The following is a 24478-nucleotide window of genomic DNA, read 5'->3' as shown; positions in this document are numbered from 1 at the left end:
CCGCTTCCTGAGGCCGCGCGCCGCGCACCGGGCACCGGGCACCGGGCTCTTCCCGGGGAGGGGCCTGCGGGATGCGCGGTCCCGCCCCCGCAGGGCAGCGGCCAATCACAGCGCGGTGCGTCACCGGCCGGCTGTCAATCAGCAGCCGCTGGCCGTTACCGTGGGAACTGCATCCTCGGCGGGCGGTGATTGGTTGGCTCGAACGGAGCTGCGCGCTGATTGGTGGGGGGGCCGCACGCGGAAATATTCAAACGGGGCGCGGGAGCGGGCGGGGCCGCGCGGGACGAGCGTACCGGAGTGTCCGGGACCGGGGCTGCGACCGTGCCGCCTCTGCACCGGAGAAGGGTTGGGACCCAGCCGCTCCTGCACCGACAAAGGGGTCGGGACCGAGCCGCTCCTGAATCGAAGAGCGTCTGGAACGGGGGTTGGGATCGGGCCGCCGCCGCCGCCGCACGGGAGAGCCCCAAGCACCGTCGTTCGGCACGGGGCAGCCCCGCTAGGGGAGCCCTGAGCGCCGCTCGGCACCGACAGAGCCGCAGAGGGCCCGAGTCCTGCCCCGAGCGGGACTGCGGGAGGGAGGGAAGGAGCCAGCGGAGGCCGGTGCGGCGCCGCCAGGGAGCGGGAGCCGCGTCTAGCCCGTGACCCGCCGGCAGCGGCGGCTGGTGCCGGTGTGCTGGTCCGTGCCCCGGGAGCGCTATGGCCTCACAGAACGCCGACCCCGCCGCCGTGTCCAGCGCAGCCGCCCGCAAAGCGGCTGAGACCGGGGCCACGGCGGCCCGCGGCGCGGTGGGCAAGAGGTGAGCGCGGCCGGGAGTGGGGCTGAGGGCGGGGGCTGCCCCGGTGAGCCGGCCGGTAACGTGCGCTTTCCCCGCAGGCTGCAGCAAGAACTGATGGCGTTGATGGTGAGTGGGGCCCCGGGGCCGAGTCGTGGTTTGGGGATCCTGGGACCAAGGCGGGGGTTGGGGGTCCCCAAAGGAACCTGGGGCTGAACCGGGATGGGGTGGGGGGATGTCCGGGGCCGCCCTAACGCGCTGCCCCCGCAGATGTCCGGTGACAAAGGCATCTCTGCCTTCCCCGAGTCCGACAACCTCTTCAAGTGGATCGGGACCATTGACGGCGCCGCCGGGACGGTGAGAGGCGAGATCCCGCGCTGGGAGTGCCTGACCCTGCCCCACCCTCTTCCCTTCAGCTGAGGGTGGTCCCAGCCCTCCACTGCCCCTGTTCCTCTTTTTCCCCGCGGCTTCCCCACACCTCTGGGGCTACAGCCCCCCTGACTCCTGTCCCACCCCCAAGGCCTACGAGGAGCTGCGGTACAAGCTGTCGCTGGAGTTCCCCAGCGGGTACCCCTACACAGCACCCACCGTGCGGTTCCTGACCCCCTGCTACCACCCCAACGTCGACACCCAGGGCAACATCTGCCTCGACATCCTCAAGGAGAAGTGGTCAGCGCTGTATGATGTCCGCACCATCCTGCTCTCCATACAGAGCCTGCTGGCAGGTGGGTCTCGTGGACAAGCTGCTGTGGAGTGCTGGGGGAAGGGATGGTGATGGTGGTGGGGCTGTCCAGCCCAGATCAGGGCTCAGGGGTGTCCAGGTCACCTCCCACCAGCTGACCCAGCCGCTGTTTCCAGAGCCAAACATCGAGAGCCCTCTGAACACACATGCAGCCGAGCTCTGGAAGAACCAAGTTGGTGAGTGCCTAAAGCAGAACCCTCCTGCCCCTTCCCCAGTGGGATGGGCAGCAGCACAGCCCCTAGTGCCTGTCTGGCCCCACAGCTGCCCTGGCCACTGCCTCAGGTGGTGTCACGTTCCCCCTCTCTCCTCAGCCTACAAGAAGTATGTGCGGGAGACGTACAACAAGCAGACCAAGAGCCAGGAGACCTGACCATCAGCATGGCCCCTCAGCACACCCCCTACCTCCCTCCCTCCCTCCCGGCCGTCCCCCACCTTCTGTATCATAGGCTGTTTTTAAATTAATGTCGCAGTCCGAGCCACGGTTAATGTATAAATAAATGCAGGTTTATAACTTCTGCAGGGGATTCTGTGGCAGCTCTAGCATACCCTGAGTGCCCAGAGGCCCCTCTGCAAGTGTGGGCAGGAAGGGTGGAAGGGATACTGACCCCTGTGGGGTAACAGGAGTTTATCAATCTTTGGGTGCCTGGAGTGATCCCATTTTGTCTACAGGGTGGGAGCAGCCCCCACCATCACCTCCAAAGGCAGGGTTGAGGATTGTAGGGGTACCTCTGTCCCCTGCTCTGTGCCAGGGGTGCCACCTCTGCTGCTATCTCCTGCCCCCCTAGCTCACAGCACCCCACAGCAGTGCCCAGCGCAGGCGCCTCCCCAGGCCGCTCTCTCTGTGGCGCCGCTTGTCTCTGCCGGCTGTGTGGTCTCTCTGGCTTCCACTGTCCATGGTGGAATGTTGGCTCCACTCTCCATCTCTGCCAGTGTGGCCCTCACCTGCTCGATCTCCTCCTCCAAGCTCCGGGTGGTGGGGGGCTGCGTGGGACCCCCTCCTCTCCGGCTGGGCAGCCCCCAGCCCCCCAGCCCAGTGCGCAGCGGGGCAACACCACCCCCTTGCACAGAGAAGAGCTGGCAGAGGTGCTGGGCTCTGTACAGGTCCTGCAGGAAGAGCTCCAGGGCGGAGAGGAAGAGCACCCAGAGCCGCTCCAGCTCCTGCCGCTCCCGAGGGCTGGCCGGGCCCTGCCGCAGCCCCGCCAGCAGCGTCCACCGCAGCCCTGTGGGATGGCGTGTGAGCTGGGGCCAAGCAGCGAGGCTGCAGAGGCTCCCTGTGGCTGCTGCCCGGTACAGCAGTGCCCTCCTTACCCATGCTGAGCTCACAGGCCTCTGCGCTCCTCCTGCGTCGCTCCTCTCGCAGTCGGGGGCCGTCACCGCTCCCCCCGAGCTGCAGCACCAGCTGCCGGTGTCCGGCCGTGGCCTTGCAGAGGGCAGCCTGGGCTGTGGCACACGTTCCCACTGCCCCCCGCCCACGGCACGCATCCCTTCTGCCTGGTGCCATTACAGCCCGTGACAACGGGGCAGGGGCAGGATGGCCACGGTGGCTGCTGGCTCTCCGGGGGCTCGGCTGCTCTGTGCCACAGCGCTGTGCGGTGACCAGCTCTGAGCTGTGTTTTGGTTCGGTGGTCCCACCCACCCTGGCTGGGGACTGCGCCCCGCCTCATCCCCCTGCTGTGCTCCACCCCTGCTGATCCCCAGGGAGCTGTGATTTCCAGCAGAGACACAGCGGCAAGTGTCACCTTTCCCCTGTAGGGAAGGGGCTCCTGCCCTTCCAGCTTACAGCCAGGTATTCTGGGTGGGAGATATAGGGCAGGCAGTGGTGGCTCTCTAGAACCCCTGTGGTCCCACAGCCCTGCCCTGGAGCAGGACCCTCGGGGCCAGGCTCCCTCAGCCTCTGGCGTGTGAACGAGCTGCTCTGCACGGAAACTCTGAGCTCAGCACTGGCGCCTGCCCAAGAGGCCGTGGGAACCACAACTCTGGGCTGCCCCTGCAGCACTGCCCTGTGGTGTGAGCCCGCCCATGTTCCCTCCCTGGGGAGCAGAGCAGGGACACACTGCCACAGCCCCCCTCCCCATGCACCCCCCAGTGAAATCCTGCACCAGCAGCTCAAGCCTTTCCTCTTTAATTGAGGCTCGAATCAAAGCCACAGGTGACAGATGGGAGGAAAAGCTCAGCCGCCGGTGGTGAGGTGAGACCAGGACCCTGGCACAGAGCGAGGTCCCATCCAGTGCTGAGGGCCAGATGCTGTGGAGCTGCTGCTCCCTGGACAGCAGGGGAGCAGGGCTGGTTGCAGCAGCTGGCCTGAGGAATGTCTGGTCCTTTACTGCACACCCTCCATCATCTTCAGGAACTCTGCAAGAGAGCAGCAGCCTCAGCCCACGGCCTTGCCTGGGTGCACAACATGGGTGCTTGTCTGGGGCCATTGCTCACCATCAAAGTCGATGCGGCCATCGTTGTTCTTGTCTGAGTCCTTCATCATGTCCTCTATGTCCTCATCAGTGACAGGCTCCCCAGTGGCCCTCAGGATCTCACCCAGCTCCTCAATGTCAATGAACCCATCCGCATTCCTGCAGGAGGGTGAGGGAGGGATGGGACCTTGCTTGCTCCCACAGACAGGATGGGCCACTTCGCCCCCACACTCACCGGTCAAAGATGCGGAAGCAGTTGGCCAGCTCCTCCTCAGACTTGCCTTTGGCATCCTCTTTCATCTGGCGCACCATCATGACCAGGAACTCCTCGAAGTCGATGGTGCCGCTGCCTGTGGGGAGGAAGCCAAGCATGGGTCAGGCTGCCTGCCCAGGGTCCAGCACCCACCCCTGCCAACAACCAAGGGCTGCTCACCGTCCTCGTCCACCTCCTCAATGATGGCATCCAACTCCTCTTTGGTGGGGTTCTGGCCCAGCATTCTCATCACCGTCCCCAGCTCCTTGGTGCTGATGTCTCCACCACCATCAGCATCAAACATGTCGAAGGCGGCTTTGAACTCTGTGGAGAGACAGGTCAGGTCTCTGAGCAGTGAGGCAGAGCCAGGCCCTGCACCATGGCCACATCTGGCCCCTGTCCCTGCTGTCCCCACACTCACCCGCAATCATCTCCTCGCTGAGGAAGGCACGGGCTTCTGCCTGCTGGTCCGTCTGCAAGGCAAGGGAGAGGGGTCACCCATATCAGGCCAGAGACTCCTTACACAGCATGGCCCAACAGTGCTTGGCTGTGGGAAGAGCCTCTGCCCTGCTGCAGGACGATTCTGTGCTGGCATAAGCCACAGACAGCAGCAATCTCTACAGTTCCAATGCCTTCCAGGCCATCCATGGAGGGCTGCAGGGAGCTGCCTGCCTGAGTCCCCCATTATCTGGGGGGCTCCATTGTGTGGGGGTCATGGTCCCTGTATACAGCCTTGGCATCCTGGGCATGCAGTGCTATTTTTGGGAACTCCTCAGCTCCCCTTGTAGGGATCGTTGGAGCTATAGCCGTGGCACCTGTCAGCCCCGATCGAGTTTCTCCTGGAGGCGCAGGCCGGCCATGGAGCCAGCAGCAAGGCCGTGTCGCATGACCCAGCACTCGGCTTTCAGCCACCCCCTGCTGCCCCTGCCTCTGTGCAGCCCTGAGCTCCCAACAGGGCTGAGATGGTGTCCCCAGGCACCTGCACCCCCTCAGCAGCCGCACATTCACCCTCAGATCTGTCCTGCGGGGACCCTGCACCACCCCAACACCTCCCTGCCCTCACCACCATGGTCAGCCCAGCACTGGGGACCATATCCCTGCTGCCCTCTGCTGCAGAGGCACAGCTCAGCCCCCCCGGTGCCTCCTGCCCAGTCAGGTCTCCTCCTGGCACATGGCACACAGCACACAGGAACACTCACCATCTTGGGAATTTATGGAGCTTCCCACCCCCAGAGAATCACCAGCTCCTGCAGCAGGAACTCCCAGAAGCTTCGTGGTGCCCCTGGCACCCCAATTTGTAGTGTCTCCTCTGTGGGATGTGCCTCCAGCTACTGCCCCCTGGCCCCCTCAGCCTATCAGCGCTCTGGCAGCACCCAGCCCCTCTCACTCGCAACTGGCGCCTTTACCTAATTTAGCCAAAGCTTTATTGGTCAAGGGCTGGGATTAACATGGGGATGAGGCTGGGATGGAAATTCAAGCCCTCCAGGAGGGAGATCAAAACTGTGGCAGGAGCGCAGCTCTGCCCACCCCCAACACCCCCATCCAAGGCAATTCAGCAATGAGGGGGTTAAAAATAGCCCTGGAGCCGTCAGCATCACCCGGGTAAGGGGGACAGGGTCCTCCCTGTTCAAGGGGCATGGACTATCACCCACTGGCCCCTGAAAATGCAGCCCTTCCTGGCTTACAAGCTCTGAATACCAAGCTGGTTTTCCACAACACAGTGTCCCCCCCCGAACCCCCATTTTCTGCTGCAGGAGGCCAAGGCAGAGCAGTGCTGCAGCCCCCCACCCCAGATAAGGAAGGAGTGCCCTGTGGGGCCTGGGGCGTGAAGTCCCTGGAGAGATTTGGAGCATGAGCCCCATGGTTTGGGGTCCCCAGTGCTGTTGGCACCTGTTCCGGAAATGGCTCCATTTTTTCGTGCTTCTGAGGAGTGGGAATTATGCCCGGTGCCTCCTCGAAGGCTCACTCCTCATGGCCTGTGCCAGCCACTGCTGCCAGGACCGGCTGGGGCCCGTGGCTCTGGGGACACACTGGCCTAGTGGCCCATGCCCTGTGGTGCTCAGAGCCTCAGGGCTGCAGTGGGGACAGGGTGACAAATCTCTGTCCCATAAGGTCCCAGTGCCAGGGATGCCCAGGGGTTTTCTGGCTGCTGCTTTTGCTTGGACCCTCATTCACCAGGTGGGAACTGGGTACAAGTCCAGCCCCTAGTGCATCCCACCCTGCCCAGGGAAGCTCAGGGGTCCCATCTGAGCCCAGGTAGGGTGCAGGGTGCTGGAACAGGGCACAGTGAGCAAGCGATGGACAGAGCGATAGCAGCAGCTGGGCTTGTTCCTCGATATTTATAGACATTCCCAAGGAAGCAGTGAGGAGTGAGCAGACAGACACTAAAAAAGGCTGGGCGAGTGCCGGAGGTGCAGCCTGGCCATGGGGCGCGTGGTGAGGCCGACTGAGGCCAGGGTGGCAGGGTGCCAAGGTGGCCCGGGGCACATCCCAGTGGGATCAGGAGCCTGAGTCTGGGGTAGCAGGATACAGGGATGTTGGGGAATCTGGCTGTCACGGCACAGCGGTGCCAGGGTATTGGGGTATCAAGACCGTGGGACAGCAGAGCGCCGAGCATCGGAGTGTGTGGCTCCTGTGGCCCCAGGGCAGGGATCCGGGGCTCGGCCTGACCACGACATCCCGGACAGGGGACAGAGGAGCCGAGACCAGGACGGGCGGGGTCGATTCCTAGGCAGGGGCTGCGGGCACAGCCAGGCTGAGCCCTGACCCTGATCCGAGAGTCCCGGGCGGTGCTGCACGGACCGATCACGATCTCAGCCGTACCGGGCAGTGCCGGGAGAGCCGACCCCGATGGCGCCGGACGGCGCCGCAAGCGCTGCTCCCGATCCCGGCCGTGCCGGGCGGTGCCGGCTCCGCCGCCCCGATCCGGGTTCCCGGCGGAGGCGGAGCCGCGCAGGGAGGATCCCGGGACGAGCCGTGGCGGAGCGGCCATCGCTCGGCACCACCCGGCTCGGCTCGGCCCGGCCCGGCCCGGGGTAGCGCGAACGGAGCGGGGCGGGGGCAGCACCGGGAGGGTGTCCCGGGGCCGGGCTGTCCCCGCGGGGGGCCGTGCCGCGGTGGGCAGCCCCCGGCCCCGCCGTGTCGCGGTGCCGGCCCGGACCCCCCGGCAGCGATGGCCGCCCGCATCCTGCACCGGCTGCGGCACGCGCTGGCGGGCGAGGCCGGCCGCGAGGAGCCGGCGGGCGGCGGCGGCGAGGCCGAGGACTGCCCGGAGAGCTCGGAGCTGGAGGACGACACCGAGGGGCTGTCGACGCGCCTCAGCGGCACCCTGAGCTTCACCAGCCACGAGGACGAGGAGGAGGAGGAGGAGGAGGAGGGGGACGGAGCTAGCGAGGAGCTGGAGGAGCCGCCGCAGGCGCCGGGGGCGGCAGCGGGCACGGAGGACGGAGGCAGGTGCTGGGGCGGCGAGCTGGGGGGACTGGGGTGACTCCAGGGACACTCATGCGATGGTGGCGTCCGGCAGCCCGACAGATGTCAGAGCCCTGTCCCCACGGAGGGCACTGACACCCCTCTCCCGGCACAGAGTGGGTCTCTGCGGCAGAGCGTCCCGGCGGCAGCCTGCTGACCCGGCAGCTGCAGGAGCTGTGGCGGAGGTCGCGGGGCAGCTTGGCACCGCAGCGGCTGCTCTTCGAGGTCACCAGCGCTAGCGTGGTCAGCGAGCGCTCTTCCAAGTACGTGGTGAGTGAGCCCGGCGCGGCTGGGCGGGCACGGTTGGGTACGAGTCCTGCTCTCCCTAAGGCAGGGATCCCACGGGGCTGGCGCTTATTTGTTTCTCTTTCCCCGTGCTGCTCGGATGGTGCCGGCGGCTCAGATGAGCCTCAGGTAACTATCGCTGATGGGTACTGCAGCTGCAGCAGCCCAATCCACTCCCTTCTGTTTGGGCAAACTCCCCCAGCCCCTTTGAGGCCGCACACCCCGCTGTGCTTGTGCCGGGAGCAGCGTGCCCACAGCACTGCCTGACACCTGCCTCCCCCGCAGCTCTACACCATCTACCTGATCCGCTCTGGCCAGTTTGACAAAGCCCCTGCCACCATCGCCCGGCGCTACTCGGACTTTGAGCAGCTGAACCGCCGCCTGCGCTGCCGCTTCAGCTGCGACATGGCCAGCGTTGCCTTCCCCAGGAAGAGACTACGCCGGAACTTCACCGCTGAGACCATTGCCAAGCGGAGCCGAGCCTTCGAACAGTTCCTGTCCCACCTGCACTCCATCGATGAGATCCGCCGCTCTCCTGAGTTCCTCGAGTTCTTCTTCCTGCCGGACCTGCAGGCCGCGCAGCGCCTGACGTGCACGGGCATGTACCGCGAGGCCCTGGCCACCTGGGCCAACGCCTACCGGCTGCAGGACCGCCTGGGGGTCTGCAGCTCTGGCCGCTTCCTGCTGACACTGGCTGGGCTGGCCGTGTGCCACCAGGAGCTGGACCAGCTCAGTGAGGCCCACGGCTGCTGCGAGCAGGCGCTGCAGCTGCTGGAGGCCCAGGGCAGCCACCCGCTCCTGGGACCCTTCCTGCAGGCCCACGTCCACCTGGCCTGGAAGGTGGGCAAGGACAAGCGGCGCTCAGAGGCCCGGCTGCAAGACCTGCGGGAAGCTGGGCTGCCCCTGCAGCAGCAGCCTTCCCTAAAGGAATGCCTGATCAAGGAGCCTCTGGAATGAGCCACCTGTACTCACATGGGCGGGAGGGCAAGGGCTGTGGGGGGCTCACACGCCTGTGGCAGCTGGGAACAGTGAGGGAAGTGCCATGGGTGGCAATGGGGCAGGGGAGCAGCACTGCAGTCCCGTGGGCAGCACAGTCTATGCCTGGAGCTGCCTCCTGAATGCACTTTCTCTGTGGTTAGTTTGGCGGGGCTGGGGACTCATGGGGGTCCACCACCCACACTGGTGCTGCCAGAAGCTGCTCCCCCTCTGCAGGGGATCCTGGAGTAGCTGAGACTCTAGCTGGGACATACTGGCACCTTGCAAGGGAACAGGAAAGCTTCTGGCAGGGTCCAGGGCTCTTGCCGGGAACTTCCCATAAAACTTACACAATAGAAAGGACTTTATTTAATAAAGTCTTGGCAGGAAGAAGAGCAAGGCGCCTGCTGTGTCTGTTTAGCCTTACTACCCCAGGGCATCATCAGTGGGAGGCCTCAAGCCTCCACATAGAGGTGGGAGCTGCCTCATCCCCTTCTCCCAGCTGGGCCCAAGCCCAGTCCTAGGGAGGAGCCCAAGGACAAGCAGAAGCAGCTACTGAGGAGCCAAAGCAGTACAAGCAGTGCAGAAGTGAGAAGAGGAAACAACGTGTGCCAAAGTAGCACCTTCCCCTCCTGTGACCCCGCCTGGCATGGGGGCAGAGCTGATCCACTGTGCTCCTGGCACTGCCCGCCCTCGTGCAAGCCTAGTCACGGGTCCAAGGGGACAAACTCCAGGGACAGAGTCCAGTTCTTCACCCAATGGCTTTATTTTAAGGTGGGTGAAGGATAGCTGATGGCAGCATGTGCTTACATGCTGTGCAGCTAGCAGCTGGTTGCAGTGATGCTCTGTTGGTCACAGTCTGTTGCAGACACCTCTGGCACCAGGACTTCCTGCAGTGCTTGGTCCCACCTGGTCTCCTTCCTGTTCCTGTCCAGGTCCTGTCTTGATCTCAGGGCCCCTCCCTGGGCATGCTTGAAGCCCCTGTCTGTAGGGTGTCCTCAGCTAGAGCTTGCTCTGGGTTGGTGTCTGTTCCACCCTGATGACACCTTCCTGTGCACAGGTGACAGCCAGGACCCCATCCCTGCGCCACAGCCGTCCCTGCACCAAGCCCCGGCACCCACCTGCAGAGAGAGACTGTCAGACTGCAGCCCACTGCCCCCAGGACAGGCAGGGCTGGCCTTGCCCATCAAGGTCTCAAAAACCCATGAAGGACTTACCAGCCCAAGGGCTCTCACACTCGTACAGCATCCAGTGGTCAGCTCGGAAGGGCGCGTGGAACCACATGGAATGGTCAAGGGACACCATGAACTTGACGCGGTACTGCCGGTGCGGGAGCAGGGCCGTGCCCAGGAAGGCATAGTCAGAGATGTAGGCAGCCACACAGCAGTGCACCTTCATGTCAGTCTCCCCTGCAGAGCAACCAGTGCTGCCCATCCCATGGGGGCCCATGGGACATGCCTGGGGTGCTCCACTCCCCTGGAGCCAGCTGCCAAGCACAGCTGGGATTCTTCCAGACTTATTCCCTTTGCCATGCCATGCCCCGGCATGGCTCACGGCATCACCTCTGCACTCACACCTATATTACAGCCTTGAAGTGCCCAGGCTGGGGCACAGGCAGCCCCCTAATCACAGCCCTCCCAGCCCACTCTGTTGAAACAGTGCTCCCCCTTAGCTTGGGGGGCACCTGGACCCAGCAGGACCCACCTATGTAGCCTCGTGCTCGCACCCAGAAGAGCTGCTTCGGCTCCTGTGGCTCTGAGCTGAATATATCTGGGGGGTTCACGGGTTTAATGTCAATTGGCACATCTTGAGCTTGGATCTTGGTGAGACGCTTCCTGTATCCCTCAGCCACGTTAGGATTCCTGCAGCCCAGCACAAAGAAGCGAGATTAACACCAGACAGGCAGGTTGGAACACATCCTACTGGCAGCAGCTCCATGCCAGGGACCCAGGGGCACACAGAAAGACAAGAGGGGCACAGCTCCTGTTGTGTCCTGCTCCTCTGTTCCCCTCACAGGCACATTTGAGAATTCCTCAGACAATACTTTCCCACACCTCCCTATGCCGCAGGCAGCAAGGGGGCATCCCCAGCGTGTCCCTTCCACCCTACTCACTGCAGGAACTTCTGGATGAGCTCCTCCTGTGTCAGCAGCTCCTCGGGGGGTGGCACGGTCGGCATGCTGTACTGGTGCTGCACTGGGCTCCCCTGCGAGAGCTGGAAGGAGGCCTGGCAGATGAAGATGGGCTTTCCATGCTGGATGGCCTTTACAGAGCGAACAGAGAAACTCTTCCCTGTGCGGGTCCGCTCCACCTCGTACAGCACCGGCACCTTGGGGTCCCCTGGGACGGGAAAGGGACGGGAAAGGGACGTTCTGCCGCTGGGCCACGACGCACCGCGCACCGGCGGAACCCGCCCGCAGGGGCCGGGCCCGGCAGTGCCACTCACACCGTCCTTGTTTGCTGGCACCGGGATGACAGCGCCTCCTCACTCCTGCGAACTTCCCCAGCGTCTCAACCCCTGCCGGGCCCCTCCGGAACCCCTGCACCCCGCCGCCTGTTCCCCGGTTTCCCGGGCGCACCTGTCCGCACGAAGTAGCAGTGCAGCGAGTGCACCTGCTCGTCGCGGCTCACGGCGTGGGCCGCCGCCACCAGCGCCTGCCCCACGATCTGCCCGCCGAAGAGGTGCTGCGTGGCGGGCACCCAGTGGTGCTGGCCCCTGCGGGGAGAAGACGGCCGCGATGAGGGTGTCGGCGGAGGAGGCGGCGGCCCGGTCCCGCTGCCCCGGCGTCCACCCGCACCTGAAGAGGTCGACCTCCAGCCGCTCCAGGTTCAGCACGCTGGTGATCAGGACGCTGCGCAGGTCCCCGGGAGGCGGCGGCGGCCCGGATCCCGGCCCTGCTCCAGCCCCGCCGGCGTCGCCTGGGGCCCCCATCACCTCTGCGAACCGGGACCGACACCGCGACCCGACCAGCACGGCGGACCAGGAAGCACCGCCCATCCGCGGGGCGAAGGCCGCCATGTGATTAGGCGGTAGAGCTGTCAGTCACCCTTGTCTTGTCAGGATGCTCTGGGCTGGTTGGCTCGCTTCCTGTCAATCGGAAGAAGCTGGCGCTGATTGGTCGAGATCAGGGTGCGGGCGGTGCCCGGGTGGTTTAACGGGGATGGCGGGGTGGGCTTCGGCAGCTGAGCGGAGCCGGTCCGGGCGTCCCCCCGCGACCACCGCTCGCCATGCGCCCGTTTCCTCGCCTGCGAGGGCTGCCCCTACGGCCTGCGGAGCTGCGGCCCGGTGCGCAGCCACAACCGGCAGCACGGCACCGTTGTCCGCCAGGACGTCAGGTAAGGCCCGCCTGCCGCGTCCGGCTGGAGCTCGCAGCAGCCCCCGTGGTAGGGCCGTGCGCCCGCCGTCCCCCGGTGTAGCACCGCCAGGCCCCGTGGAGCCGCCGCTTGGGCCCAGCCCAGCGCTGCCCCGGGCACACGCCCTGTCCCTTACCTGGCTTTGATAACCGGGCTGATCCCGGTAGTGGGATGCCCCGGTACCGGGGTGCCGCCAGCTGTGCCACACGCCTGCTGTGTTCGCTGTACAGCTCCTGCCTTTTCCGGCTCAAGACTGCAAGCGTCGGCATCTGCAGCATTCTCCAGCTGTCCTTACCTCACTGCAGTGGAAAGGTGATATCAGGTTTCCCTCAGGGAGCGCTTCATTCCATGGCCTTCACTTCTCCAAGCAGCTATAGTGACACTGTTTCCTTTCCATCTTAGCTGGTGGATCTGCTTGTGTGCACAAAGGCTACAAGGTCACTCACTAGTTATGCAACTGCTCCCTTTGCCCTTTTAAAATATAACTTGCCTTCTTAAAATACAATTTAACCTCCTTCCTTGAAGCTTTTCTTGTCGTGTTGTAGCTTGCTCCTCCAGAGCTGCAGAACCGTGTGCTTTAGGTATAAAGACACAATGAGCTTCCTCAGCAATGTGATGAAGTGCTTCTTCAAGCAGTTACCGAGACTCTTCACCTATACCGGGCGCCAGACAAGGGAGGACAAGTCCTCTACGCCTTCCTTGTGGGGAGCAAGGAGTGAGGGTGAAAAGCAATGCACTTGTTGCTGAAGAGAGACGTGAGCGAGAGCGCAGTCGCTGCGCCTCCAGCCGCTGCACAGCGATGTGGAGGGAGGAGGGGGAGGCAGCCAGGCAGGAGCCGGTGCCCGCACGCCGCCCTGGGGAGCGGCCACAGCGAGCGGCGTTCCCGGTGTTCCCGGTGCGATGCACGGCGGCCATAGCGAGCGGCGTTCCCGGTGTTCCCGGTGCGATGCACGGCGGCCGCGGCGGGCGGCGTTCCCGGTGTTCCCGGTGCGATGCACGGCGGCCGCGGCGGGCGGCGTTCCCGGTGTTCCCGGTGCGATGCACGGCGGCCGCGGCGGGCGGCGCCCGAGCGCTCCGGTGCCGGCGCGGCCGGAGGAGGCATTGGCGGAGCGCGGCAGGGACCGGGACACGCCGCGGTGTCCCCGCCGGTAGCGGCAGCGCGGAGCGGGCCCGCACTGACGGCCCCAGCCGCGCTGGCCCGCGCCTGCCCGGTGCAGCTCCCGGTGTTCCCCCTCCGCCAGCGGCTGTGCCCCGAGCACCGCACCGAGTGGCTGGCCGTGGTCGCCGCCGGGAAAGCCGTGGGTGCAGGCACTGAGAGCCACCGGCAGGAGCTGCTCGCCGTCCTGAGAGACCTCACCACGCCGGACTGGCTGCCTCAGCTCCACCTTCAGTGGCTGCTCGAGGATGGGATCTGGGCAGCTGAGGGAGAGCAGAGGCTTCTTCATGGAGCTGGAGATTGTCATCCAGGGTTAAGTCAAATTTGCAGTGCTGGGCTCTCTCTGGAGAGCTACATCGCCACCTTTCCTGGCACTACAAGAGTGTGTTTCTAAGATCTCTCCTGATACCGTGACACTCTGCTCCCCATCCTGATCACTGTGCTGCTCAGGCAGCTCCCCAAAGTCTGCCTATTTCAGACTTGCCTCTTTGGTGTGCCATGGTAACACATCCCAGAGCTCTGGCCAGGCTTCCCCCGCTGTGGCAGCAGCTCAGCAGAAGCAGCAGCCTGTCAGCCTCTCTTGTGGCTGTTGAGAGTTGTGTGTTTGTTCTCCAGAGTCCACCAGCTCCCTGAGGCCCTTCAGTGTCAGCCTGAAACACCTCATGCTCTTCTCCAGAGTGAGCCAGCAAGCTCAGCTCCTGTTAGATTCTGTCTCCTGTGACAGAACTGGAGGCCACAGAAACCTCAGAGGATGCCAGTGAAGATTAGATTACCCAGAGGACTGAAGACAGCATCAGGCAGTCTTTGAGTGGCATTTGCACAGAGGCTGCTGCCAGGCTGTGCCTAAGACAGTGGTTTGGAAGTCCAGGCAGCTGATTTGCACCAGGTAGGACAGGCTCAGTCTACAGATCCAGGAGAATGCCCACCCTGTGGGCATCTTCCAGGAAGGCCCAAGTAGCTACACTTGCCACTTCAACCTGGCCTTCCAGCTGCCCTGCTGGCACATCTTGGCTGTGCTGAATTTGAACAGGAAGCTCTTGCAGAGGGAAATGCTCAGTAGACCATGGGAGAGGGGATGTGATGCCCATCGGGCTGGGTGAGACAGTGCTGATGGCCTCTTGTGGGTCCTAAAGAGCTCCTGGAACAAGTCTTTGGATAAATCCCTGGTGGTTGTCTTTCCTCACAGCAGAGATCAGCCACAGCAATAAGGACTTGGAGCACAGGACTCTGTGGGAGCTGGCTGACAGCTGGATCAGCTCCATTGAGGTGAAGCTCCAGCACTGAGTGGGAGCTGAGCTGGGTGCTTCCACTGTGTCCTGTCTTGCACCTTCATTCCCCTCAGCCTGTCATTTTCTCAGCGTGGAAGGGACAGTTTGGGACCTTGATCTGCTGAGTGAGCGACACTTCTTGCACGGGGCACTGAGGAACTGGACTGGGAGCTCCTGATCCTGCAGGAGGGGTCACAGTCACTGACCTGGCTAACAGCTGTGGCCAGGAGCCAGCTCTGGGTGGTGCAATGTGGGAGGTGCTGCTATCCTAGAATCTGCTGAGTTGGAAGGGACCCATTGGGATTGTGTCCAACTCCCAGTCCTGTGCTGGACACCACAAAAATCCCACCATGTGCCTGAGAGTGTTGTCCAGACACTTCCTGAACTCGGACAGGCTTGATGCCATGACCACTGCCCATGGGAGCCTGTTCCACTGCTCAGCCACCCTTTAGGTGAAAAACCTTTTTCTGATATTCTGCCTCAGCTTTATACCATTTCCTCAAGTTCTGTCACTGGTCATGACAGTGAAGAGATCAGTGCCTGCCCCTCTGCTTCCTCTCATGAGGATGCTGAAGACCACAATGAGGTCTTCCCTCAGTTTCTTCTTCTCCAGGCTGAACAGACCAAGTTACCTCAACTGTTTCTCAAAAGCTTCACCTCCAGTCCCATCACCATCCTCATGGCATCTTTTGAATGATGTTCTCTAATAGTTCAATGTCTTTTTTATATTGTTGTGCCAAAACTGTCCCCAGGACTTGAGGTGAGGCTGCACCAGTGCAGAGCAGGGTAGGACAATCCCCTCCCTTGCTGGCCATGCTGTGTCTGATGCCCCCAGGACAGGATTGGCCTTTCTGCTTGCCAGGGCACTGCTGATCATATTCAACTTGCCATGGACCAGGTCCCTTTCCACAGTGCTAGTCTCCAGCTTCTTTTCCCCTGTCTGTATATACCACCAGGATTTCCCTGTACAAGGTGCATTGTGTCACTTGCTCTTGTTAAACTTCATACTTTTAGCCATGACCCATCTCTCCAATTTGTCTAGGTGTCTCAGCAGGGCCTCTCTGCCTTCAATGGAGTAGACAGCTCCTCCCAGTTTAGAGCTGTTAGCACTAAACATTAATATATTACTTCATATTCCTTCAAGTCCTGAGTCCAAGTCGCTAATGAAGATGTTACAATTGGGCCAAGGGTGAAGCCCTATGGAACCCCTCTAGTGGCTGGACACCAGCCTGATGCCACCCCATTCCCTCTAAGTCTTTGTTTGTGCCCAACCTGTGAGCCAGTTGCTCACCCATTGTGTAACAGGATTATTCAGCTGCAAGTTGGACACTTTGTCCAAAAGAATACTGGGACAGACAGTATCAAAAGCTTTGCTGAAGCCCAAAAACATTACAGCTACTGGCCTTCCTTAGTCAGTTAGGTGGGTTACCCTGTTGTAGAAGGAAATAATGTTCAACAAGCGGGACTTTCCCCTCATGAAGCCATGCTGGCTGTGACCAGTGACTGTGCCCTCCGACAGGTGTTTTTCAGTACCTGCCAGAATGATCTTTTCCATGATTTTACTGGGCACTGAAGTGAGACTGACAGGCCTGTAGTTTCCAGGGTTCTCCTTCCTGCCCTCTGAAATCGGGACATCATTCCCCAGCTTCCAGTCATGTGGGAACCTCTCCAGATTCCCAAAACTGCTCCAAAATAATCAAGAGTCTTTGTGATGACATCAGCCAGTTCTTTGTGGTTTCTCAATCCCATAAGGGCCCCTAGATTTGTAGGGATCTAGGTACAATAACACGTGACAAAACTATTTCATCTGTGGCCAGCACCCGCAGGTCCTTGCAGCATCCAGCTGTGAGGTGTTGTGCAACTGAGCCAATAAATCACCCTCGTGTTGTTTGGGAGCTGAGCCTGTCCCTGTGCCAGCTGCAGCCACCTCTCCCTGCCCAGGGAACGGGGCATGGGGCAGGACTTTGGGCAGTGCTCCTCAGTCGTCCTTTCTCACCACGGAGCCTCAGGTGGCAGGAGGTGGCAGCTCCTGAATCCCTGCAATCCCACTGTGCTGCAGCCCATTACAGAGCAGGGGTGTTGTTTGCCTGGTTGCAGCAGCTGCTCTCAATTCCTCAAGAAACAGGAACCCGCCCTCGTGTGCAGGGGTCACTGCCGGGCAGATAACGCTGCAGGGAGGTGGGGAGCAAAGGCTTCGTGCAAGGGTGGGGGAGGGAAAACAGCCTGGAGAGCAAACTCCCTCCTCTGTGGGCGCTGCTCTAGAGTGGGTGAGTTCCCCAGCCCCATCGCAGCCAGATGAGCTCCAGCCCCAGCAGCTCCCAGCCTGCTGTTGGGACATAGCAGGAAATGTCACAGACCTCACTCCATTGCTGTGGTTTGGTCACTGTCCATGTTTTCCCATGGAATTTAGCAATTCCTTCATTAACACTTTGGTGTTGATGGAGTTGGCTGTGGTTGAGGGCTGGGGATTTCCTTTGAGCATGAGTTTTGTAACATGATCTGATACTATCGAGTCTCTGACTAAATATAGCATCGTGTTTCTTTAAAACACGTTTTTGTCAGCTTAGAGCTGCTTGTTTCCCCTTTGGTTGTGCTGTGGAAGAGGCCTGAAAGGCTTTGCCAGCCCCTTTGCTATCTTTCTGCCTCCTGTGGGAACCCCTCTGATTTTAGGAGACCTCTCCCCTCCAGGCTCTTCCTCTGCACAGCTGCCGCCCTGCCTCCCCTGCAGCCTGCCACAGGCACTGCAGGATGCCATCCTCACCTGCCAGGGCTTGAAGGGTCTGGCTGAGGGCACAGAGCTGAGGGCATGGAGCTCCAAGTCAGGATGGCTGTGCCCCACACCAGGTCACTGTGACTGGCTCTGTGGCCACAGACATGTGCCCAAGCAAGGGCTGCTGCCAGCACTGCTATCTGGGTGCTCCAGCATCTGACTCGTCCCCCTCCAAGCTGAACACACAGGAAATAACTCATCGTTCTCTGGGTAAACATCTTTCCCAAGAGTGAAACTGCCTGGCCGGGATGAGTGTCCGGCTGTAATTTACCTCCACGTGAGCGCTGTGCTGTGCCCTCCCACACTCCACCCGCTCTGATCCACCCTGACAGTCCCAGAATAATGCCGGGGACATGTCCTGAACCCCACAGGGCTGTGGCCTGTGCTCCCTTCCTCACTGGTGGAGGAATTGCTCCCACAAGGGTGTCCCAGCCCCCCAAGCCTCCTTTGACAGAGTCTTGTCTGGAAGCACTTTATTGCTGTCTCTGACCCACATCAATCCCCCTGCCCATGCTCTGGGCATGCCACAGCATCAGTGTGGGAAAATCCAAACCCCACTTTGCTCTGCTCTCATGTCAGCCCTTCAGCAGCACATGCTGGGGTGAGTGGGCAGGGACGGGCTCAGAGCCTGCCAGGCAGCCATCACTGGGGGGCTGCTGATGTGGGGGGCAGCCCAGCAGCACCCTCAATACCTCACTCATGTTGGCAGGAGCTCTTGAGTAGCGGGGGCAAGTCCAGGCCATCGATGGCCAGGCGGTGCACAATGTGTTTCTGTATAACCAGCCGGCACAGCGTCTGCAGGGAAGGAACTGCAAGAGAACAGAGAGTGTACCTGAGCTGGGCAAGTCAGCAGTCAGGCTGAGCACAGTGGGTGGAGGAGTTGGCAGAGCTTCTCAGAGGCACTGTGGTTAAAGGCAGTGGTGGGTGAGTTTGTTCTGTGGCATCGTCCTGCCCTGGGCTCAAACTGGCTGTGCGGGGGCTGGTGCCAGGCTGCTCCAGCAGGGCTGGAAGCTCAAGGGCCCCGGGCAGCAAAGCTCTTCCCGTTATTAGGAGGAAGGCAGAGAGACAGTTATGTGCCCAAGCTGTGTGTGACTGTGGCTGGTTTGCATTTCATTCTCTGGTGGCTGTCAAGCAGCTCCCCAGGGTCTCACATACCCATGCTGTGCTTCTTTTCCATCCCACTCCCTTGGTCTGCCTGCACTGGCCCCAGCACCAAGCTGCTGAGTGAGTGCAGGCTGGGGCTGCACTGCCTGCAGAGACAGCGCCCACCACACCTTTGGGGCAGACTACCATGAGAACCGTCCCCTTGGGCACCTGCACAGAATCTGCCTGGTTCCTGCTCCTGTGATACGACTTCCCAGAGCCATGGGTGGCTCAGCATGGGTACTGTCTGCTGCAGCCATTACTGTCCTCAGCTGTTACACCAGGGAGAATACCAGGTTCCAGCCTCGGGACAGAAGCAGCTGCTTGTGACACCAGCATGTGAAGCAGTGGCTCCCAGTGCTGGGGGCAGGCAGTACTCTGGCTCTAGCTCTTCTTCTGGCTCTGTCTCACCTGATCCATCTCCTCATTTTTTCAGCGTGATGCTAATTAGCACTTATTAGCGTGGTCCCTCCCAGCAAGCCAAGGGACATGGGCTAATGCCCAGGTTCCAATGGCATCACAGGGTGTCTGCCCAGGGAACATCATGTCTGGGGCACGTGGCAGGTGCGTGGGCGCCGGGTGCTGAGCCCTGGTGGGTGTAGGTGGATGTTTTGATGCCAGGGCAGGATCTTAGCTGGCTCTGGCTGCCACGTGCTGTAAGCAAGGCTGGGCACAGCAAGGCCTCACAGCTGAGGGACAGCCCCAAACACCCAACCCTACCACTCTGCTCAGGAAGGGTGGCCAGGGGGGCTCTGTCTGACTGCTGCTGCTGCTGGGGGTCTCCCCTGGCCCCAGCACAGCGCCCATGGCAGAGCTTTCATCAGACACTGCCCAGCAGTGATACTGTGGATCTCACCTGTGCTCCACAAGGACCAGAGGCTTTCCTGTGCCCTCTTACCCCCTGTGTCCCTCTGCCCAGGGGCACACGCCAACCTTCCCTCTGTTGGCGACTACGGCATGACCCCACCAGAGCTCCCCCGCTCCTGGCCCACGCAGCACGGAGGGGCACAGGTACCTACAGCCATAATCCACCGGGATCACCCGGACACTCTTGGTGGAGGCAAAGACGTCGATGACGGCGTAGAGCGGGCGGGAGGTGGGCAGTCCCCTGGCGCTCGGCCCCATGTCCTCGCCGTTGATGACGATGTGCATGTCGGCGGTGCCGTCGGGCTGCGGGGCATACAACACCCCGATGCGGCTGCGCCGGGCGGTGGCGGGCAGCACGTTCATCTTGAACAGGTCATCCAGGATGTGGCTGTAGCGGCCGGGCCGGCTGCGCCCCACCAGCGTGTCCCGGGGGATCCGCAGCCGCTCGATCAGCAGGGAGGGCTCCCAGGGCCGCCCCCGCGGCTGCGCCTCCTCCCCCTCCACCACCACACGGTTGTGGTTGCGGGTGATGGCAAACACCCAGGTGTCGCCCAGGTTGACCAGGTCCGGCAGCGAGTACTCAGGCACTACCTCCAGTCTCTGGGGATCATGGGCTGTCAGTCCCACGCGCAAGTGCCCGCACCAGCCCAGCTCCTTCTCCTCAATCTCCACCAGGAAGATCTGCCCGGGTGCCAGAGGCTCCTGGCTGAAGCAGAGCCCGTTGGCGAAGCTCTCCACCCGTGTGGCTTGTGTGTGTGAAGCATCCAGGCGGATGTTGGCGCCGTGGATGTGGTGGAAGCGTGCAGCAAGCCGGCACCGGGCAGCCATTGCAGCCCGAGCTATTTTTAACTGTCCCTGTCACAGCTGCTGTGAGGTGCTGACAGCCCGGCTGGGAGGGACAACCAGAGGGCTCAAGGGGGGTCCTGGTGCCATGGGGGCGGTTGGGGGGGCCCTGTGGCTGACGGGCACAACCGGGCCCAAACCAGACTCGCAGACATTCCACCCTGGACTGTCCAGCGCTACCACCTGGGTCTGGATGTCTGGCTGTGCCCATGCTGTCCAGCAGAGCTGGCAGTGCCCGGTGGTGCCCAGTGGTACCAGCTATAGCCAGCAGTGGCCAGTGGTCATCCCACGGTGATGACTGGCGGTGCCTGGAGATGCCCAGCTTTACCCGGCGGTGCTGGGTGGCACCCAGCTGTAACCGGTGGTGCCCGGTAGTGCCCACCGGCACCCCGTTTGGCTACGGGGGCTCCATCGGTGCCCCCCCCCGCCACTGTCCCGGTCCCGGTCCCGGTCCGGGACCGCTCCCACGTGCGCGGGCAGGGCCGGGGCGGGGCCGGCCGCCCCCGGGGCGCTGATTGGCCGCCGTGGGGCCCCGCCCCACTCACGTGAGGGCCGCAGGTCATATGGGCGCGTGTCATGTGCCCGCCGTGACCGCCGCCTGCGAGCGCCGCGCCGGGAGCGGCCGCGGTCAGTGGGACCGAGGGGCGCCGGGACGGGACCGGGGGGGGGGGGTGGGATGGAGGGACCGGCGCCAGGGGAGGCGGCTGGGCCGGGCCGGGGATCAGCCCCGAGTGGGGGCCGGGCCGGGGCGCTCGCGGGGCTCTGCCGCGGCCGTTCCTGGCCGACAGCAGCCTGACCGTCCCTTCCGCCCACCGCAGATGGGGCCAGTGTTGCTGTCGTCGCTGCTGCTGCTGGGGTTGGGCCGGGCCGCCCCCCCGGACCATGAGGTGACCTACCTGCCCGGGCTGTCAAAGCAGCCGTCCTTCCGCCACTTCTCGGGCTACCTCTGCGCCGGGCCGGGCAAGTACCTGCACTACTGGTACGTGGGACTGCGCCTGGCGATGGGGGGGCATCGGCTGGCACCGGGCACTCACAGCTACTCGTCCACAGGTTCGTGGAGGCCCAGAGCAATCCCCAGAACAGCCCCCTGGTGCTGTGGCTGAACGGAGGCCCTGGCTGCAGCTCCATGGAGGGCTTCCTCAAGGAGCATGGCCCCTTCCTGGTTAGTAGTCACTGCTATCCTGTGGCTCAAGGACTCAGGGGATGACCGGCTGTGTGGCACGAGCCATCCCGCTGTGTCCTGTCCTGCTTTGCCCATCAGTCACCACCTTCTTCCTCAGATCCAGCCCGATGGGGTCACTCTGAAGTACAATGAGTATGCATGGAACAAGGTACAGACACTGCTTTTCTTTGTGGCTTTGAGACGGGGTGGCCGTGAGCCAGTTCCTCCTGCTCTCTCCATGGAGCCGATGACCACTGCTCCCCTCCCACCCAACACACCCTCCTCTCCTCTCCTCTCGAGTGTGCTGTTGAGCAGCACAGGAATGTGGCCGTCCCAGTGCAGCCCTGGGGCGGGCCACACTCCTGTGGGTGCTGCCATGGGCGGGGCTAACAGTCCTTGGCCCCACTGAGCCGGAGGGTCTCCCCTGATCGCTGGCTCCTCTGCTGTCCTTGCAGATTGCCAACATCCTCTACGTGGAGTCTCCCGCTGGTGTCGGCTTCTCATACTCTGACGACAAGAAGTATGCCACAAACGACACGGAGGCGAGTGACTGGGAGAGCCCTGCTCCCCTGCCTGCCCACTCCTGGCTATGGGGTGCAGCCTCACCACCTGACCGTGCCCCCTTCTCCCTGCAGGTTGCTCATAACAACTACCTGGCACTCAAGGACTTCCTCCGGCTCTTCCCCGAGTACTCCAAGAATGATCTCTTCCTCACAGGGGAGAGCTATGGAGGGGTCTACATTCCCACACTGGCAGAGTGGGTGATGCAGGACCCCAGCCTCAACCTGAAGGTGGGCAGCTTGGCTCTGCCCAGCCAGGGAGCAGAGGGCTTGGCACAGCCAGGGTGGGACCAGTTAGGATGCAGGGCACGCCTCGCCCTGCAGCCTTTCATCTCTTCCTGGGGTTCTGGCAGCAACTGCTGGTGGACGTGTCTGTCCCTGCTGCCGGGGGAGTGTCCTCAGGCACCCCCAACCCTCCCTGTTCCCTCCACAGAGTAAACAGTTCCACATCTGCTTCCTGCCTGCGGCTGCTGTGCTGTGACTGCCCCGCGGGGAGCTGGAACACAACAGGGTTGTTTTCTTCTTGCCTCGCAGGGAATCGCTGTGGGAAACGGCCTCTCATCTTATGAGATCAATGACAACTCCCTGGTTTACTTTGCCTATTACCACGGGCTGCTGGGGACCGAGTAAGAGCAGAGGGAATGCTGGATGTGCCGTTTCTGTGCAAGCAGGATGGCTGCACAGCTGAGGCTGGGGCTTTTTGGGTCGGTGGTGTTGAGACAAGGGCAGCACCTAGCCTGTCCTGGGCCAGCATCTGGGCTGTGGCTCCTTGTCCCAGGGCAGCTCCCATGGGTGGGTTTGTTTGTGGGGTAAAGAGGGCATGGGGCCAAGCTGTGTGCCTTGTGGCCACTGGGCAGAGAGCTGCAGGGCAGCTGTCATGTCACTGTTGCCACCTGGTCCAAGTGGTCCTGGTCTCTGCCTGCAGGCTGTGGAAAGACCTTCAGGCCTATTGCTGCTCCCAGGGGAAGTGCAACTTCCATGACAACTCCAACCTGAATTGCACACTCAAGGTGAGGGGAGCCAGAGCCCTTATACGTGTGCCCAGCAGAACGTGTCTGGGCCCGCAGGTCCACAAGGATCCTGCTGAGTCCCAAACCCTTCTTGTGATTCCTTGCAGATGGGGGAGATGATTCAGATTGTAGAGGAGTCTGGCCTCAATATCTACAACCTCTATGCCCCATGCGATGGAGGTGTCCCCGGGAGCATGAGGTGAGAGCTTTGGTTGCACTGGCACAGAGGGACGTGGTGGGCTGGGCAGGGGGCCCCTCTGGGACACATGGATGGTGTGTGGCTGCTGCTGAGGACTCCCCCCAGGCGAGCCCTTAGCCCTTGTACTCCAGGGTTTTCAGTCTGTCCTCATACTCTCTCTGGCTACAGATATGAGGGTGATTATCTCATCACACATGACCTGGGCAACTCCTTCATCCGGATGCCACTGAGGTTCTCCTGGCGGCAGGTGAGCCAAGGTGCCCATGCTGCTGGGCTGTGAGCAGCCTCTGTTCAGCCAGTTGTGCTGTTGTGGGCAGGAGGGGCAGAAAGCAGCTGCTCCATGGCGCAGGTGCTGCTGTGACAGTGACTCTCCCGACTCTCCCAGAACCTGTTCCGGATGCCAGTGGCCCGAAAGAAGGTCCGGATGGACCCACCCTGCACCAACTCCACAGCCCCTAGCATGTATCTGAACTCCCCCGAGGTGCGGAAGGCTCTGCACATCTCCCCCGAGGCCCCAGAGTGGCAGGTGTGCAGGTGAGCAAGCTGTGGGCAGGGAGGGACTACTCTGAGAAGGAGCAGACATGCTGCCATTGCTTCCTCCACAGCTTCGAGGTGAACCGCAGCTACAGGCGCCTGTACATGCAGATGAATGAGGTGTACCTCAAACTGCTTGGAGCCACGGTGTGTGCAAGGGAACCCACAGACCCTGGAAGTCTCTCTGCCAGCTCAGCCTCCTACCTGGCTGGGGCTGCTGCCCTGCCAACAACTCACTCTCTCTCTGCTACACAGAAATACCGGATCCTGGTGTACAACGGGGACGTTGACATGGCTTGCAACTTTCTCGGGGATGAGTGGTTTGTGGATTCCCTGTGCCAGAAGGTAAATGGGCAGGGCCCAGGTCAGGCCAGTCACTGGCTCCAGGCTATGTGCCGTAGCCGGCTGTGGCAGGAGCATGGGCAGGGCCAGCCACAGGTGCTGAAGGCACTGCTGCTACTCCCAGGTGCAGGTGGCTCGCCGGCCCTGGCTCTACACGGAAAACGGTGAGAACCAGATCGGTGGCTTTGTGAAGGAATTCACCAACATTGCTTTCCTCACTGTCAAGGTAGGGCTGAGGGCTCTGGGGGCCAGGGATGGGGCTGTGGGTGGGTGTGCTGGATACCAAGGCTGCAGTCAGGGTTGGGTAATGTCAGCTGGGCTGTGGCAGCACCCCAGCCACACTGCCAACCATTGTTCCTTTCCTACA

The 24478-nt window shown here is 62.3% G+C and overlaps 7 protein-coding genes across 7 annotated transcripts in view; 3 read left to right on the top strand and 4 right to left on the bottom strand.

Annotated features, from left to right (window-relative positions):
* Positions 1-4: 4 nt before the first annotated feature.
* Positions 5-2018, top strand: UBE2C (ubiquitin conjugating enzyme E2 C). The gene is made up of 6 exons (XM_071446689.1): positions 5-797; positions 875-902; positions 1044-1130; positions 1294-1498; positions 1632-1691; positions 1827-2018. The coding sequence occupies exons 1-6, from the start codon at positions 697-699 to the stop codon at positions 1883-1885; spliced, it is 540 nt and encodes a 179-aa protein (XP_071302790.1). The 5' UTR covers positions 5-696; the 3' UTR covers positions 1886-2018.
* Positions 1998-3109, bottom strand: LOC139599412 (regulator of G-protein signaling 9-binding protein-like). Its single transcript, XM_071446688.1, has 2 exons — positions 2824-3109; positions 1998-2735 (listed from the first exon to the last, which is right to left on the bottom strand). Exons 1-2 carry the CDS (start codon positions 3014-3016, stop codon positions 2302-2304), a joined length of 627 nt encoding a protein of 208 aa, XP_071302789.1. The 5' UTR covers positions 3017-3109; the 3' UTR covers positions 1998-2301.
* Positions 3110-3755: 646 nt separating this feature from the next.
* On the bottom strand, positions 3756-5433 carry TNNC2 (troponin C2, fast skeletal type). Its single transcript, XM_071446690.1, has 6 exons — positions 5376-5433; positions 4598-4649; positions 4357-4500; positions 4159-4273; positions 3946-4082; positions 3756-3867 (listed from the first exon to the last, which is right to left on the bottom strand). The coding sequence occupies exons 1-6, from the start codon at positions 5376-5378 to the stop codon at positions 3836-3838; spliced, it is 483 nt and encodes a 160-aa protein (XP_071302791.1). The 5' UTR covers positions 5379-5433; the 3' UTR covers positions 3756-3835.
* A 1671-nt stretch (positions 5434-7104) lies between these two features.
* On the top strand, positions 7105-9299 carry SNX21 (sorting nexin family member 21). The gene is made up of 3 exons (XM_071446681.1): positions 7105-7625; positions 7760-7914; positions 8215-9299. The coding sequence occupies exons 1-3, from the start codon at positions 7349-7351 to the stop codon at positions 8884-8886; spliced, it is 1104 nt and encodes a 367-aa protein (XP_071302782.1). The 5' UTR covers positions 7105-7348; the 3' UTR covers positions 8887-9299.
* A 352-nt stretch (positions 9300-9651) lies between these two features.
* Positions 9652-12079, bottom strand: ACOT8 (acyl-CoA thioesterase 8). Its single transcript, XM_071446682.1, has 6 exons — positions 11702-12079; positions 11483-11619; positions 11018-11243; positions 10609-10766; positions 10122-10313; positions 9652-10025 (listed from the first exon to the last, which is right to left on the bottom strand). Exons 1-6 carry the CDS (start codon positions 11920-11922, stop codon positions 9907-9909), a joined length of 1053 nt encoding a protein of 350 aa, XP_071302783.1. The 5' UTR covers positions 11923-12079; the 3' UTR covers positions 9652-9906.
* A 13-nt stretch (positions 12080-12092) lies between these two features.
* The window catches only part of CTSA (cathepsin A), a 20513-nt gene continuing 8127 nt past the window's right edge, over positions 12093-24478 (top strand). Inside the window, exons 1-14 of the mRNA XM_071446679.1 lie at positions 12093-12239; positions 21123-21283; positions 21355-21466; positions 21585-21635; positions 21922-22008; positions 22102-22257; positions 22561-22652; positions 22952-23036; positions 23144-23235; positions 23404-23482; positions 23621-23769; positions 23841-23916; positions 24025-24114; positions 24236-24337. Of these exons, the coding sequence (XP_071302780.1) occupies positions 12132-12239; positions 21123-21283; positions 21355-21466; positions 21585-21635; positions 21922-22008; positions 22102-22257; positions 22561-22652; positions 22952-23036; positions 23144-23235; positions 23404-23482; positions 23621-23769; positions 23841-23916; positions 24025-24114; positions 24236-24337 (1440 nt within the window). The 5' untranslated portion in view covers positions 12093-12131. The remainder of the gene's footprint in view (positions 12240-21122; positions 21284-21354; positions 21467-21584; positions 21636-21921; positions 22009-22101; positions 22258-22560; positions 22653-22951; positions 23037-23143; positions 23236-23403; positions 23483-23620; positions 23770-23840; positions 23917-24024; positions 24115-24235; positions 24338-24478) is intronic.
* Positions 17923-20848, bottom strand: NEURL2 (neuralized E3 ubiquitin protein ligase 2). Its single transcript, XM_071446685.1, has 2 exons — positions 19614-20848; positions 17923-18260 (listed from the first exon to the last, which is right to left on the bottom strand). The coding sequence occupies exons 1-2, from the start codon at positions 20287-20289 to the stop codon at positions 18145-18147; spliced, it is 792 nt and encodes a 263-aa protein (XP_071302786.1). The 5' UTR covers positions 20290-20848; the 3' UTR covers positions 17923-18144.

Source organism: Agelaius tricolor, unplaced genomic scaffold, assembly GCF_023055355.1.
Source record: "Agelaius tricolor isolate 1412-34295 unplaced genomic scaffold, bAgeTri1.0.p SCAF_23, whole genome shotgun sequence".
Lineage (NCBI taxonomy): Eukaryota > Metazoa > Chordata > Aves > Passeriformes > Icteridae > Agelaius > Agelaius tricolor.
This window is presented reverse-complemented; position numbering and strand designations above follow the sequence as displayed.

What these genes read in the sequence shown, in the direction of transcription:
- LOC139599412 (XM_071446688.1), bottom strand. Translation starts at nt 3,016, where the DNA reads ATGGCACCAGGCAGAAGGGATGCGTGCCGTGGGCGGGGGGCAGTGGGA. An exon ending in GGCCTGTGAGCTCAGCATGG is followed by an intron (nt 2,736 to 2,823) that starts GTAAGGAGGGCA and finishes GCCATCCCACAG; the next exon opens with GGCTGCGGTGGACGCTGCTG.
- TNNC2 (XM_071446690.1), bottom strand. An exon ending in TGCTTCCGCATCTTTGACCG is followed by an intron (nt 4,083 to 4,158) that starts GTGAGTGTGGGG and finishes ACCCTCCTGCAG; the next exon opens with GAATGCGGATGGGTTCATTG. An exon ending in TGGCCGCATCGACTTTGATG is followed by an intron (nt 3,868 to 3,945) that starts GTGAGCAATGGC and finishes GCTCTCTTGCAG; the next exon opens with AGTTCCTGAAGATGATGGAG.
- UBE2C (XM_071446689.1), top strand. Translation starts at nt 697, where the DNA reads ATGGCCTCACAGAACGCCGACCCCGCCGCCGTGTCCAGCGCAGCCGCC. An exon ending in AAGAACTGATGGCGTTGATG is followed by an intron (nt 903 to 1,043) that starts GTGAGTGGGGCC and finishes CTGCCCCCGCAG; the next exon opens with ATGTCCGGTGACAAAGGCAT. An exon ending in TTGACGGCGCCGCCGGGACG is followed by an intron (nt 1,131 to 1,293) that starts GTGAGAGGCGAG and finishes CCCACCCCCAAG; the next exon opens with GCCTACGAGGAGCTGCGGTA.
- NEURL2 (XM_071446685.1), bottom strand. Translation starts at nt 20,289, where the DNA reads ATGGCTGCCCGGTGCCGGCTTGCTGCACGCTTCCACCACATCCACGGC. An exon ending in GATCCCGGTGGATTATGGCT is followed by an intron (nt 18,261 to 19,613) that starts GTAGGTACCTGT and finishes GTTCTCTTGCAG; the next exon opens with TTCCTTCCCTGCAGACGCTG.
- ACOT8 (XM_071446682.1), bottom strand. Translation starts at nt 11,922, where the DNA reads ATGGCGGCCTTCGCCCCGCGGATGGGCGGTGCTTCCTGGTCCGCCGTG. An exon ending in CTGGAGGTCGACCTCTTCAG is followed by an intron (nt 11,620 to 11,701) that starts GTGCGGGTGGAC and finishes TTCTCCCCGCAG; the next exon opens with GGGCCAGCACCACTGGGTGC. An exon ending in GTGTGAGAGCCCTTGGGCTG is followed by an intron (nt 10,026 to 10,121) that starts GTAAGTCCTTCA and finishes CTCTCTCTGCAG; the next exon opens with GTGGGTGCCGGGGCTTGGTG.
- SNX21 (XM_071446681.1), top strand. Translation starts at nt 7,349, where the DNA reads ATGGCCGCCCGCATCCTGCACCGGCTGCGGCACGCGCTGGCGGGCGAG. An exon ending in AGCGGGCACGGAGGACGGAG is followed by an intron (nt 7,626 to 7,759) that starts GCAGGTGCTGGG and finishes CTCCCGGCACAG; the next exon opens with AGTGGGTCTCTGCGGCAGAG. An exon ending in AGCGCTCTTCCAAGTACGTG is followed by an intron (nt 7,915 to 8,214) that starts GTGAGTGAGCCC and finishes CCTCCCCCGCAG; the next exon opens with CTCTACACCATCTACCTGAT.